This window comes from Erpetoichthys calabaricus, chromosome 12 (assembly GCF_900747795.2).
Source record: "Erpetoichthys calabaricus chromosome 12, fErpCal1.3, whole genome shotgun sequence".
NCBI classification, from domain to species: Eukaryota; Metazoa; Chordata; class Cladistia; order Polypteriformes; family Polypteridae; genus Erpetoichthys; species Erpetoichthys calabaricus.
In genome coordinates this window covers 139,413,577-139,429,584 of record NC_041405.2, presented here as the reverse complement: position 1 = coordinate 139,429,584, position 16,008 = coordinate 139,413,577, and the positions used below count along the sequence as shown (strand labels likewise).

Below are 16,008 nucleotides of genomic sequence, written 5' to 3'. Positions count from 1 at the left end.
CAAATACAATTTGTACTCTGTTGTTTTGTATAGTGTGTGTCATCACTGTAAGAATGAAACATGCGTGTTTAAGATAGGTGATGCCCTTAGGTCTGCATAGTAACCCTCAAAAACCCATAAAGTGCACAACTAATGTGATAGATAATACAGATATACAAAACGAGTCTCAAACAACAAGGTAGATGCTCCTCTGGGTCTTCTCTATTAATTGCTATGTGTCTCTCTTTCCATCTCTCGCACCCCATATGTTTTTCTTCAGTCTTCTTGCTTTTCTTCCTTCTGCCAGTAAACCCCATTTCCGTATTGCACCTCCTTACTTCAGACTCACTGGTACATTGACTTGAAGGGCATTTTAAACCCAATCCAGGGGTCACTTCTAGGTAGAACCCTCTAATTACTTGTGGGATCAGAGCTGTCCTCCTAGATCTTTCTCTATCAGCCCGTTATTTCAAGGTTTAGCTCACCTTAAAACCCCAGGTAGCCGCTCCATGACCCTGTGTGGCAAGGACCCACCAGCTAAAAAGGAGTCATTATTTCTGTGGCCCTGAAATAATTGCTTCCATTGTATTTATTATATCTAGCTGCTGGGCATAAGACCACTGTCCCTCTTGTGTGTCATAAAAGGAGACTAAAGAGGTTTTCACAGGTGTTGTGCCACATTAAGGTTGATGAGTTGCTTTTTTCAATTTTCAGTGAAGCCGTTGGCACGTTACTCAGCATCTAGTTTGAGGGGACGTCAAACTTGACGACTGCAGTTGCTGAACTTGTTGCTTTGAGGATGTCGGATTACTTTAATAGGAATCACATTGGAAGACAAATCACTCGGCTCCATGAAGAATTTCCAGCACAGTTCCACACACACTGAAAACCAACTCACGAGCTGCCTGACAGCACCAGTGCAGAATGAAGGCTTTCCAGATAGAGTGAGTTCAGCCACAGTCTGGGCCCTGTTTTATCCATTTTTAGGTGAGTTTGCATGTAATGAACAAAGCATCTACTGTGATGGACCACGTCTGTCTGTCCATCTGTCTGCACGAAGCAGCTCAGCCAGTTTTGTTGAAACGTGGCATGCTTAGTCTTGAAAGAAGATTGTCAAGAGAGTTCAGGTTTCATCAAGTTATTTCAAACAGATCACACTGTAGTTTTATAATTTCAAAATCTCCCATTGAAAAGCATTGGCAAATTTGAGGACTTGTCTGTCTTAAAACGAATAAACATTCTGTGAGACCTCAGCTCCGAATTAGCTCATTTTATCTTGACAGCAGTGGCACCAACTTGTAGATTTTGTTGGTTTTCTCCTCCGATGGCTGCTGGTGATAGCAAACAGACCCCCAGTACAAGTCAGTGAAACACCAACAGACAGTCACTGGCTGAGCTCGTGCGGCTGAGTGCAAGCAGAAGAGAACACGTGCATCAGCATATCAGTCCTCTCAATGCTTTAACTCGTAACAGATAAGTAAAATTTTCTACCTAACCATACAAGTATAAAATGTAAGCAAGGAAAACAGAATGTTATCTATATACAGTATATGAATAAAGTAGCGTGTAATCCGCTCTGCAGAAAGTAAATACACATTTAATTAGTATAAATTTAATACTGAAGCAACCTCACACCTCTGTTATCTTCAGATTATAATGATTATAATATAATAATTACTGACACTATAGGGTGACCGGTTATCCTGATAAATAACTGTCAGACCCTTGAGTCCTTAAAAAGTAAATCTGGCAGATCCCAGGTCCTTGATAAAGATGTAAGAGATGCAATTTGAAAAAAGGTGCGATAAGGTACAATTAATTGTGTAATAAATAGATAAAACAGTTCGAAAAGAGTACTTTCCAAAAAATGTGAAAACAATATATAATTGTTAAAATGTCCTAAAGAAACGAGCTTTCTTTTAATTCAACCTTTAGTTTTGTTTTGCCTTCCCTCTCACTAAAGCTCAGAGAGTCGCTAAGCTTTCTGTTACAACAAAAGTCCATCTCGTCTAGCAAAAAACCAACTTACGTCCACAAGCAACCCTGGACGAACAACTATTCTCTCAGGTTTTTCTCCTCCATTGACAAGCTTTCATAAGCTCCTCCCGTCATCACCTGCCACACCCCTTCAATCAAATGTGCTAACCACACGTGCGCTCACAAGCTCACAAGATGGAGCTGGTACGCGCTCACGACAACTCCTGATTCTACGCCCGATTAAACGCACCTCCACAGTCATCAACAAAGTCTCAAAAAAGTGTCATTTTTTTTACAACTTTACCACACTTTCCTGTTTTGCTGCTTTCAAATCAGTGACTGCAAGCAAACAACCCCAAAAGAAACCAACAGGTGGCGGCCGATACAGCTCCCCAAAAAGTCCTTCGACTTCGAGGAGAGACGTGCGCATCATCCCTTTGCCGCTGACATTTTCCTACACCCCTTTATGTGCACCTGAAAGGATGCAAGTACGTGCCATTTCTGTGATTTTTATTTCTAATGCTAAGTGGACACAATTAAATTATGTTGGAAATCACAGAGGGAAATCATCCGGTCCCGCAGAAAGATGGTGACGACACAAATAAAACTAAACAGTTGTAAAGGGAGATGCATCCTCACAATAACTTAAAAATATCAAAATGTCCCAGTTTTAAATGACTATTTTTTTTTTGTTTTTAGTGATGCAGACGTCACCTCAATACATTTACAATGGTGCGAACAAAACTCCAAGGGGGAACCCTGCTTGATTTATACCTTGTGTTAAATTTGAACGACTTTGTGAGGAGGACCAAGAAGAACACAAAAACAGACAGTGTAATGTCAGTTACTTTTCTTTCCACTTCAAGCGCTGTGTGCAATCATAATTGTTTACCTGTGAAAGTGTTTTGATGTTGTTGTTTTTTTCGTGCCTCGATGATGAGATGCATTAAACAAATGAGGCTTTCTTTATGTTGTGGGCATGCAGGCTGCACAGGTGTCCAAGTTTGGGACTTTGAAAATCTGGTCATCCTATAATATTCTGTCAGAGCGCCACATGCACCTGATATGCATAATGGTCAGTCGCTGTAATAAAGTGTGCTTTCACTTCTGTTATTCCCCAATATTTACAAAACTGAATGGCAATATACAGTAGTCCCATATAGTGCCTTTCCTATCTATCTATCTATCTATTATATAGTGCCTTTCCTATCTATCTATCTATCTATCTATCTATCTATCTATCTATCTATCTATCTATCATAGAGTGCCTTTCCTATCTATCTATCTATCTATCTATCTATCTATCTATCTATCTATCTATCTATCTATCATAGAGTGCCTTTCCTATCTATCTATTATATAGTGCCTTTCCTATCTATCTATTATATAGTGCCTTTCCTATCTATCTATCTATCTATCTATCTATCTATCTATCTATCTATCTATCTATCTATCTATCTATCTATCTATCTATCTATCTATCTATTATATAGTGCCTTTCCTATCTATCTATCTATCTATCTATCTATCTATCTATCTATCTATCTATCTATCTATCTATCTATCTATCTATCTATCATAGAGTGCCTTTCCTATCTATCTATCTATCTATCTATCTATCTATCTATCTATCTATCTATCTATCTATCTATCTATCTATCTATCATAGAGTGCCTTTCCTATCTATCTATTATATAGTGCCTTTCCTATCTATCTATCTATCTATCTATCTATCTATCTATCTATCTATCTATCTATCTATCTATCTATCTATCTATCTATCTATCTATCTATCATAGAGTGCCTTTCCTATCTATCTATCATAGAGTGCCTTTCCTATCTATCTATCTATTATATAGTGCCTTTCCTATCTATCTATCTATCTATCTATCTATCTATCTATCTATCTATCTATCTATCTATCTATAGTGCCTTTCCTATCTATCTATCTATCTATCTATCTATCTATCTATCTATCTATCTATCTATCTATCTATCTATCTATCTGCAAACTGTCAGTGTGTGAATGTGGTGTGTCTGTTTTTATGTGTGTGAGAGTGGTACCTGTGGTGGTCTAGCATCCTGTCCAGTCCTGCTTTCAGCCTTTTGCCCACCCCTTTATGTGCACCTGAAAGGATGCAGGTATGTGCCATTTCTCTGATCTTTATTTCTTATGTTAAAGACTAAGTGGACGCAGTTAATTATAATAAGCAGGACACCACAGAGCAAAACTATCCGGTCCTGCAGAAAGCGGACATAACCCTAGTGAGATAGCCATTGGCCTCCAAATTGAGAAGGTTCTACACAGTGTCTGCACAGCCCTCCAGCACACCTGAATGTTATGCCATGCACACAACTCACTCCATTCTGTCGTGGTATAACAAATGCGAGACATCAGACACACTGGCCTCTCTTCTGTTTGCACCAGTGTTCCTCGTGACTGCATTCTGTGCACTGAGTGCTCAATGGTTGCCAGCACACACATGCAAAGGCCCACGTCTACATCTTAAGATAAAATCAGACCTGTTTGATTTAGTTGGGGCAAGTCGCAGACCGGTCAGACTGAGTCACTTAGGGATGTCAATCTACATAAGTTGCAGTCACATGAGCGCCCTACAAGTGCCCCCAACTTGTTAAGATTATATATGAATTATTATGATTATGAATTTCAGCAGGATTTACTCCTCGCGCCATGGAAATCTCATGACAGCACACCATTTAACAATGGTGTCATCTTGCAGTGAAGTGTCCATTTCATTTGACCTTGGCTTCAGCTAGACTAATGGCAGAGCACTGTGCTGTGTGTGTTCGTGGACAGAATTCAGGGAAGGATGAATGCCGCCAAACACAGAGAGGGCCTTGAAGAGAACCTCCTCCAGAGTGCAGTGACCTCAGACTGAGGTGACGGTTCACTTTTCAACACAGCAATGACACAAAGAATACAGCCAGAACAACTTTTGAAGTGGCTTCAGTAGGAGTCTCTGAGTGTCCTTGGGTGGCCCAGTTAAAGCCCAGACTTGAACCCCATAGAACATCTGTGGAGGGACATGAAGTTGGCAGTTTACAAGTGCTTCACTTTTACTCTAAGACAGCTTGAGAGGATCTGCCAAGAAGAATGGGATAAACTGCCCAAACACAAGTGTACAAAGCTTGTAGAGACTTAAACCCGAGAAGACTCAAAGGTATAATTGCTGTCTAAGTGGTTTCGTTTAAAGAGAGATTCTAATAGGCGAGGTGCCGAGTTATGATGTGTTACTCACGTAATAATGAAGCGACAGAAACTAAACAAATGCAGTGCATACCTTGAGAGATGTGTAAGTGATCCAATCACATTCAGTGTCGGAAACGGTCGCCTTCTTCTTGCAAACACAGATCAGCATGGCACTCCATATTGGCAAAGGTATCCGCAAACATTTTTCGGGGTGATGGCAGCAATTTCCTGTTCAGCGTTTCGCTGTAATTGTTCCAGTGTACGAGGCTTGTTTCTGGTACACTTTTCCTTTCCGCACTCCCCAAAGGAAGAAATCTGGAGGTGACAGGTCTGGGGAAAGAGGTGGCCATAGCCCCTTTGAAATGAGCCGATTGCCAAAAAAGGATTCAATTTCTGACGTGACCCTAGTGCTTTGTTCAGCCAAGACTGTTGTTTTATTTCACCCTACAGCACGTGTGGCCGCAGTGGCTGCAGGTTGTCATTCTCACTCTTTTCTTAATCAGGGATTGGTTTTCACTGCTAATTAACTCCTTTACCCTTCATTTTAATAGCCCTGTTTTTAAGGATTCAGTCCTCTGAATTGATTCTTCTTTTCATTAAATGACAGCCAAACAGAAATGAGACATGAAATGAGCTAACAGATGACCAGCTAAACTGCGATTTCAAACTCCAACCAATCTCTTAATGAGAAGCCGATTCTTGCTGTTAATTAAACTTGAAATTAATTAAATTAAAATGTGAATTTCCCCTTGGGATTAATAAAATATCTATCTATCTATCTATCTATCTATCTATCTATCTATCTATCTATCTATCTATCTATCTATCTAATGATTCAGCTGAGTCTCCATTATCTGCCACCCCTTAAATTTTAGCATCAGCAACAAACTTGAACAGCTTGTTGTATAAATTCTTATGAAAATCATTTATATACTGTATATTTTAAAGAGCAGTAGCCCCAGCGGTTATGGATCTTTTTGAGCATATGTATATTTTCTATGTTGTTTTTATTTTTGTTAATTTAGAGGTACAGTATTATACGTTATTTTTGTTGATTTAATATTTGATTTTAAATGATGTGTGCTGTCCCTGTAGTTATGTTCCATGCTCATTGTGGGTGGAACCCCTGGAGGTGTGCCCCCCATGATGTCACCACTCCTGAGCCATCCCTCAGGTGATTTAAATTAGCTGAGAAGCTCAGAAGCGGGAATCATTCATGTATAGGAGTCTCTATGCAGGTCTCTTGTGAATTTCCCCTTGGGATTAATAAAGTATCTATCTATCTATCTATCTATCTATCTATCTATCTATCTATCTATCTATCTATCTATCTATCTATCTATCTATCTATCTATCTATCTATCTATCTATCTAAACCCGTTATTTGATTCCATGGCTTGTTGCTGCTCTCATTCTGCCACAGCAGACATTTCCAAAACTGTTTCTAAGAACACCAATGTCAAAATGTTTTGGTGACCTGAGAGATCAACCTTACTGAGACCTTCACCTTTCTTTATTTTCAGACAATGTGGTGAGCTGCTCATATGGCACTTTGTGTTGTGTCTCCTTATTGTTTGGCTGCTAATTAAGGAAAAAGAAACAACTAAGGGGTCCGAGTCAAGTTAATTAACACAAAGGCAAAAGAAGTTAATTATCAGCAAAAACAGGTCACTAATGAAGAAGATGGTTAGAATGAAAACCTGCAGCCACTGCGGCCATCCGGGACAGGAGTCCGACGCCCCAGTCTCGACAGAAGAGCGCCATGCCTCACTCGTTTGTAGATTTATTCAGGAATACTGTGATCTTTATTTCATTTGGATTGCTTCATCATTAAGACAGTAATACATCATAACTCAGGGTCCCGTCCATTAGAATCACCCTGCACAAAGTACTGAATTAAGGGTCTGAATACCGACATGAATGAGAGATTTCACTTTTTAAACTTTAATACATTTGCAGTCCTTTCTGAATACAGTACAGGTTTTTCACTTCGTCATTAAGGGTTACTGAGTGTGAATTGATGGACAAAAATAGAAAATGCATCCATTTAAACTTAAACCTCCAACACAATTAAGTGTGCAGAAAGTGAAGGGGTCTGAATACTTCCTTAAGGCACTATATGTTCTAAACATTTTCAGGAAAGGAAGACAGAAGATTCGGGGTAAGTTTGTTATACTGACTAATCATTGCATCGGAGTGTGGTGTCGTGTCGAATGTTATTTAGCACATGCAAATAAGAACGTCACTCTACTTTGAACATGTGACAATAATGACGCCTTAAACCTATGCATCCTCCTGATCAGGGTCATCTTAACAGCATCATAGGCCCCCGGGCAAAGTAGAGCACTGGGACCCCTGTTTTGATACCAAAACAGAAACATACATGGGCATCAGAAAAAAGGTGGGCCTCTATGCTCATGGCAAATGCCCAGTGTGCCCATGCATTAAGACGGCCCTGCTCCTGATCCTTGTCCTACTATCTTATTTTTATTATAAGGACCTTGTTCACTGCCCCTTCTCTGTAAGTGACCCCCTTTGCCTACCACTCCGGAGCTTCCCTGGCACTTCAGAACACTAGAAAAGGCCATGCGATGACTAGAGAGTCCAGTTTCTCCATTACTTACTCATATCAAAGAGGTCCTTTGTGGGGCTGTCGCGTGCCCCCTCAGCCATTTCACTGTCCAGGTTCTGCGTGTTGACATACAAGTGCTCTTCATAGTCGCAGCTTCCAGGTGGCCGGCCATCAGCCCGAAGGTAGCCATCGCTTGTTAATCCTACAAGCAGATCGGATGAGAGTTTTTAAATCTTGTAGCTATAGGGTTATCGCATCTTACTCCCCCCCCCCCCCCCCCCAATAATCAATCTTCTTTAACTTTGTATCCATGCAAAAATGATTTAGACCTGCTTCCTTATGACAAGAGGTAGAGCAAAATGGAACCTTTGTTAGAGAACAGTATGTGTGTGGAGAGAGTCACCATTCAGGGAAGTGACTTCCATTAGCAAGTGGAGGGGAACAATGGGTCACGTCACACAGGAGACCAAGTTCAGGACCAGACAAGTGCTGTCATCCCACCAATGTCCCCAGTTTAAACACACACTGTTATCCAGTTAGTATGTAAGGCAGCATGGGAGCTGAGCAGAGCCAGATGTGAGCATTACTATCTTATTGGCCTGCTTCTTAGGGGAGGTGATGCAGTGTTGCACAGGTTCGAGTGGCCACCTCCTAGTTCCATTGTCCACGGCCTGAGTCCCATGTCTTGTCGCTGTTTGTGGGTTGTCTGTATTTTCTCTTTGTATCTGAGTGGGGTTTCTCTGGGTTCTCCATTTTCCTCCCACATACCAAAGATGAGTGTTTTGGATTAAGTGGTGATTCTGAATCGGCCTCTAGAGTGAGTGGGTCCTGTCATGAATTAGTGCCTTTCTGTGTTGGTTCTTTACTTGCCCCTGATCTTGTGGGTGCAATCTTAGTTAAAGAAGCTTCCAGAAATTTTATAGTACTAGGGTGTTGTACCGTGTTAGCCATTATGAATGTAGAGAAAAGCCAAGCAAAATGACACCTTTTATTGGCTAACTAAAAAGATTACAATATGCAAGCTTTCGAGGCAACTCAGGCCCCTTCTTCAGGCAAGATGTAATATAAATAAATATAATAAACAAACCACAATCCCCCCAGTAGTGTACACAAAAAATAGAAAAACCTTTGACTTGGATAAAGATAACCAAGCAGTTGCAGTGAGGCACTATAAAGGCGTATTACTGTTGGTATAAAGAAGCCCCCATTGTGTTTCAGTTTTAGAGAGATGATGTGCAGCACTGTTCATAATGGCACTCAGGTTTGTCTTTAGTCTCTCTTTTTCACTACTGCCAACAGGGGGTCCAGAGTGTGTCCCATAACTGAGCTGCCATCTAAATTAGCTGCTTTATTTGTTGTTTCTCTTTTCAAGTGATGTTGCCGACCCAGCCCACCACAGACTGGCCATCACAAAGTTTTAGAACTTGTAAAGCCGTGTTTCTCAACCATTGGGTCGCTAACCCACTTTTGCATCGCAGGACGTTGTTTTTCAAATGGCCGTTGCTGGGTTGCAAACACAAAGAAAAATAAAAAGTAATTTCAGCAACTGATATGCTCACACTGTAAAACCCCCCACGGCCCCCACGTTCCACTGAAGGGATCATCTGCACCATGTGATATTTTCACCAAATGGGACTTCAATCCCCCCACACCCTTTAATTAGAGCATGTGGGAAATCAATAAACATTAATAGGTAATAATTACTAACATTTGATATAAACAATAATAACAAGGCAATTAACAATTAACAGATCTTTAAAGCATAATCTAATCTAAATCTAATGGAACACAGTCAAGCGACTGCCTGCTCTTTCTTATATACTGTAGCTCCTCTGTGTCACTAAACCAGTCCAGCCTGCCATGGATGTGGACCCCCAAGGGCCCATTTATACTTCACGCTAAGAGCGCATATGCACACGCATCATGGCTGCCACGCATTCCCAGCATTCATTTGACGCATCCTCTGAGCAGGTCCTCAGAAATTAATGTGACGCGTGCGCGAGTTGCAGTACCAGCAAAAAGTTGTTTGCACAGTGTGATCAAGTCGGAATGTGACGTCAGAGTCTCTGTCAACTATCAACATGTGACAGAAAGTCACTTTGTGGATCCTACAGGATCGATGTGCCTGCTGCAATGTTTGAATGATTCGTTGTGGTGAAGCAAAATGCTGACATACAAATGCATTCGTGGCGCTTTTATATTCAAGCGTCGCATATTCTCCATCGGAATGACACGATACATTAAACGTCTCACATATCATCTTCTGTGCCGTCTTTTTTTTTTTGTTTCGCACCATCACAACAGCATCAGAATGTACGGTGGTGTATTTGAGACACAGAGAAAAAAAATGAAGGACATGGTGAAAAGGTCTATTTTGTGATTAAAGTGGAAATTTCAGCTTTAAACTCGAGATATCCACTGTAATCTCATAGTTTATCATTGAAGTTGACCGTCATAAACGTCATCTTAAAACCGACCCAGTTGTTAATCGCTACCTGCTTCTGGGGCTTCCTTCTGAACTGACAGCAGCGCCAAGCAGCAATCGCCACACAGAACACGTTACATTTCTGATATTCCAGCTCTCTGCACATTTAGAATCCTTAGATTTATACTTGATATCACTTTCATGATGAAATGCATTAAAGTATGTATGTCACATTTTACAGATAAATTGTTAACTTTATTTAAATAATGAACACTGTTAATAATTACACATGTAGGGGTGGCATGGTGGCAGAGCGGTAGCACTGCTGTCTCACAGGGAGTCGCGTCTCTGGTGTTCCCTGCCTGCAGTTTGCATGTTTCCCAGGTGGGTTTCCACAATGAGCTCCAGTTTTCTTCCAAAGACATGAAGTTTTGGGGATTTGGTGACTCTAAAATGATGCCAGTGTATGTCACGTGAAGTACATGAAGTATAAACCTGGCCTAAGAGTGGACCACCTCCATATTCACTCCCTGAACAGTGACCGGACATTGCAGTGAAATTCAATCAGATGTTCATTGGCTTTGCTGATGTTGAGTTGCAGACAATTCTCAAAGCTCTCCGCTTGATTTCTCATCTCTCTGTTCCATCCCCCTGTTCAGTGCACCCCATTAGTGGGGGAATTTCTGCAGGTGACATGTCCTGGTGTTTTATTTATGGTGGGTTTGCCAATGTCATGTTCATTTGGCTCACAAGCACCACTAGAATGTTACACAATTGGTAATTTCCATAAAAAAGATGACAGAGTATAAGGTCACATGGTGAGGACAGTCAGTCCTGGTGGACCACTGTGCCCACAGGCTTTCATTCCAACCAGCTTTACAATCAGCGGGTCAGCTCTTCTTTCTCACCAGTCTAATGGTTTAGCTGGCCTTTTTTTAGTCCACATTCAGCAGCGCGCTCTAAGTGTGAACATTTACATTCAGAAGAAACCCAGAAATGTCTTTTCTTTGTCAATGTTTCAGACACTTTCTTATACCATTTTTATTTCAATTCACCTTATCCCTGTGTATTTTGATTTTAAAATTGTATCCAAATACTAACCATTAGTGATTGACAAGCACTACACACACGGGTGCAAATGACCCTGAATGTTAACACGGAGCCCATACTCGAAGGTCACATCCATTTGTGTGCTAATCAGTAATAAAACTCTTAACTAAGTGAAGCCTGTGGTTCATCCCAACCACCTTCTGCTTTTAACTGGTCCCCTGCCTTTATTAAACAAGCTGTTATTGCCCAGTTTTTGACTTCCCAGCTTATAAGCACCTTGAGCATGGCAAAGGCGCTATATAAATAAAATGTATTACTATTATTATTAATCCAGAAAATACAAAATGTATTTGCTAAACTGTTAGAGGAACACAGCAAGCAAGGTGTGCGTGTGTGACATTAATTATTGTTAAGATTTTGCTCTTTTTATGTGAATTTTCTACTGGAGTAGCCACATCCCTTTATTATTCAGGGTCATTTGCACCCGTGTCTCTGCTGATCATCACTAATCGTCTAATTTACAAGAAAGCAAGCTCCACAGGAAAGGATGAATTAAGTATTTGGATAAAAGAACGTGAACACTTAAAGATTATACAACCCGCTATATCCTAACTACAGGGTCACAGGGGTCTGCTGGAGCCCATCACAGCCAGCACAGGGTGCAAGGCAGGAACAAACCCCGGGCAGGGTGCCAGCCAACCACAGGGCACACCCACACTCCAAGCACACACTAGGGACAATTTAGGATCATTAATGCATCTAACCTGCATGTCTTTGGACTGTGGGAGGAAACCCACGCAGACACGGGGTGAACTCCACATAGGGAGGACTTTGGAAGCGAACCCAGGTCTCCTTAATGCGAGGCAGCAGTGTGACCCACTGCGCCACTGTGCCGCCCGATGTGCATTTGTTTAAATGTAAATATACTGGCACATGTCTCTGAAAGCAAAAAAAAAGAATAGAGGATAAAAAAAACAAATTAAACAATTAGAAGTAAGATTGAAACCATTCATTTATGGAACTGTTTGGAGTGAAAACCCGCAGCCACAATGGCATCCCAAGACTGAACTTAGGAACTCCTACTCCGATGATGGAATGATGGTAAATTTATCAGATACAGCTTCATTAAAAATGTTACAAACTAAAAAAAAAGAAAGGCAGGGCCTGACTTCTCATGGATGTGATAGCTGAAGCTGGAAGCTTCTCACGTTCATTAGCAGGAAGCAGAGAAGGCCTTGTGAGATGTTCAGCATATGATGCGACATAAAGAGATGTAGGTCACTGGGTAGTGACAAGTCACAGACGTGACACTCTGCTCACCATCTGTTGTTTGTATTGCACTAGTGTCACTAGGCTGTGGACATAAAAATCACATCATGCAGAGTGCACATGACAATAAACTTGATCTGTGTCCATTATGGCATCCTCCATTGATTGCTTATTGTGTTCAAGCAGCCTTGTCCACCTTGGACTGGCATCAGGTCATCTTTAGCAGTTCACTTCACTACTCTCGAAGGACAGATGACAACTGGATTTACACATGATGACAATTTGGATAATATTCTTTGCAAGAGCGCCGTTTGTCAGGGTGTAGACTGCCATCACCTAAAATAGCTGGCCATCTCCGTTACATGTTACTAACAGCTGACAGTATCACAATCCATTTGGGAGATGTTGCCAACAATCATACGACTTTGTCAACAATCAGTACATTCTAAGAGAGCAAAGCCTGACTACACATGGCAGCTTTCACTGGCCAATGTTTCTCTGACAGAGCAAAAGTGGGACATTTTGTGACACCTTCTACATCCTCTGTAAAGCAGGAGCAGCTCCTCAAGACTTGGCTGGATGTGTCACAGAAAACAATCTGGCTGCAGGATGACTCTAGTCACGACAAATACCCACTTGTATCAACCAACAATTGGGAATTCATCTGGTGCCACTGGCTACCACAAGGAGCCCACCTCTGGTCCAAGGGAGGAACCCAGAGGACATCCAACCAACTTCAACAGGTTTGTTCCAACACAGGTTCTACTTGGAAGTTTCCCATATTGCTGAGTTTCTGACCCCATCACAGAGATTAAGTTAAGAGAGCCAGAGGAAAAGCCAAGTCATGCGGAAGGGATCAAATCTCTCAAGTTGCATGGGAGAAAGTGGGGATTCCCCAGCAGGAGCTGGAAAATAATAATAATAATAATAATTATTTACATTTATATAGCACTTTTCTCACTACTCAAAGCGCTCTCCACACAGGGAGAACCCGGGAAGCTAACCCACAATCTCCTTACTGCAAAGCAGCAGCACTACCACTGCAGATGTTACTGAAGATAGGATAGCCTAGTCTGACCAGAATAAGCAGAGTTAAAATGAAGTAAAACTTTGATAATTCTTCCAGGGGTTATAAAGATGGGTCTTATGGAAATACAAGAAGGGAGGTGCAGCCATGACTAGAAGTGAGAAACCTGAACTAGATGATCACTAACCTGGAAGAGGGAGTGTGATGTCAAAGTGACCTCTGTAAATCAACTTACTCAACAATCCTCAGTGTCTTTTGAGATCCAGAGGTCAGCACATTACTGGATAGTCATATCAGCTTAATTGACTTTTAAGTGACTTTCTGCAATAAACTGGGATATTCCTATTTGAGACCCAAACACTCTTGCATTGTTTTGACAGTTTGTTGATGGCTTAGAATCACTTTGACTAACATGTCACCCAGTCTGTTTGCCACTCCTCATGCAGAAAGAACCATTACTTTAGGGGCAAATGCATTGGTGTTGCATCAAATATGGATAACAAAGACTACCTATCCATCATGGCATCTACTTTCTCCTAGACAAGGATGCAGGGAGCTGGACAACATCACAAAAGCAATAAGTACCAGGCAGGATACAAGCATAAAGACCTGATGGCCAGACACCTTCATGCACTCACGCACAGTCAGTCACATTGGGGCAGCACAGAGCTACTAATCAACCCAACAGCAACTTTGATCCGTGGGAGGAATTTAATAATAACTTGAAAAAATGCAGTGCTATTTCAAGGTGTTAGAAGCAGACCCTAAACAGGCAGGTGAATGGGGTTAAATGTACTTGATGCTCAAATGCCCTAAGCCTTGTTTGATTAACTCTACTCATGATCAAGGAGATTTCTGTAACAGCACAAGTGGGTGGCTTCATTTGAATGTCTTTTAATTGTGAGCTGACAAGACACAGTGCAGTTACTTATACAATATCGCCCTCTAGTGGCTGCAGTGAACATGTTTTCACAATAATGACATAGACATTGGTCTCAGCAACTGTGTGTTTTTTCTTAAAACATCTATTATATAGTGCTTTTCAATTCTATCTATCTATCTATCTATCTATCTATCTATCTATCTATCTATCTATCTATCTATCTATCTATCTATCTATCTATCTATTATATAGTGCCTTTCAATTCTATTTATCTGTTTTATAGTGCCTTTCAAATCTATTATTTAGTGCCTTTCAATTCTATTTATGTTATTTGAGTACTGAGAAAAGCGCTATATAAATGTAATGAATTATTATTGTATAGTGCCTTTCAATTCTATCTATTATATATTGCCTTTCAATTCCATTATATAGTGCCTTTCAAATCTATTATTTAGTGCCTTTCAATTCTATCTATCTATTATACAGTGCCTTTCAAATCTATTATTTAGTGCCTTTCAATTGTTTCTATTATATAGTGCCTTTCAATTCTGTCTATTATATAGTGCCTTTCTAGTGCCTTTCAATTCTATCTATTATATAGTGCCTTTCAAATCTATTATTTAGTGATTTTCAATTCTATCTATTATATAGTGCCTTTCTAGTGCCTTTCACTTCTATCTATTATATAGTGCCTTTCAATTCTATCTATCTATTATATAGTGCCTTTCAAATCTATTATTTAGTGCTTTTTAATTCTATCTATCTTTTATATAGGTCCTTTCAATTCTATCTATTATATAGTGCCTTTCAAATCTATTATTTAGTGCCTTTCAATTCTTTCTATTATATAGTGCCTTTCAATTCTGTCTATCTATTATATAGTGCCTTTCAATTCTATCTATTATATAGTGCCTTTCAAATCTATTATTTAGTGCCTTTCAATTCTATCTATCTATCTATCTATCTATCTATCTATCTATCTATCTATCTATCTATCTATCTATCTATCTATCTATCTATCTATTATTTAGTGCCTTTCAATTCTTTCTATTATATAGTGCCTTTCAAATCTATTATTTATTGCCTTTCAATTCTATTATATAGTGCCTTTCAATTCTATGTATCTATTATATAGTGCCTTTCAATTCTATCTATTATATAGTGCCCTTCAAATCTATTATTTAGTACCTTTCAATTCTATCTATCTATGATATAGTGTTTTTCAAATCTATTATTTTGTGCCATTCAATTCTATCTATCTTTTATATAGGTCCTTTCAATTGTATCTATCTATTATATAGTGCCTTTCCATTCTATCTGTCTATCTATATGACTGTGTATGTTGCGCACAGCCATATGTTATACATGTTATGTGATTACTGATTAAACACAGGGGTTACAACCTTGATCTTGGTCTTAATCAAAAGCTTATGATGTTACTCACACTGGTGAAGTAAAATAAAAAATTGGCTACTGGTAACTGCAATGAAGTTATCAATGTCCGTGTCTTTACTCCAGTGAAAGGCCTCGGCAAACTGATTCAGAAGGTGACATGGCAAAGTGAAAAAGAAGAGAGTGCCACCAGCTGAGCATGAAACAAATTGCAGAAACCGAT

General features: G+C 40.0%; 1 protein-coding gene across 10 annotated transcripts in view; it reads right to left on the bottom strand.

Moving 5' to 3' along the window:
• Window positions 1-16,008, bottom strand: part of shc2 (SHC (Src homology 2 domain containing) transforming protein 2) — a 118,615-nt gene that overhangs the window by 13,711 nt on the left and 88,896 nt on the right. For all 10 annotated transcript variants that reach the window (XM_051935278.1, XM_051935282.1, XM_051935273.1 and 7 more), the window contains one exon: window positions 7,792-7,941. In XM_051935278.1, the coding sequence (XP_051791238.1) occupies window positions 7,792-7,941 (150 nt within the window). The remainder of the gene's footprint in view (window positions 1-7,791; window positions 7,942-16,008) is intronic.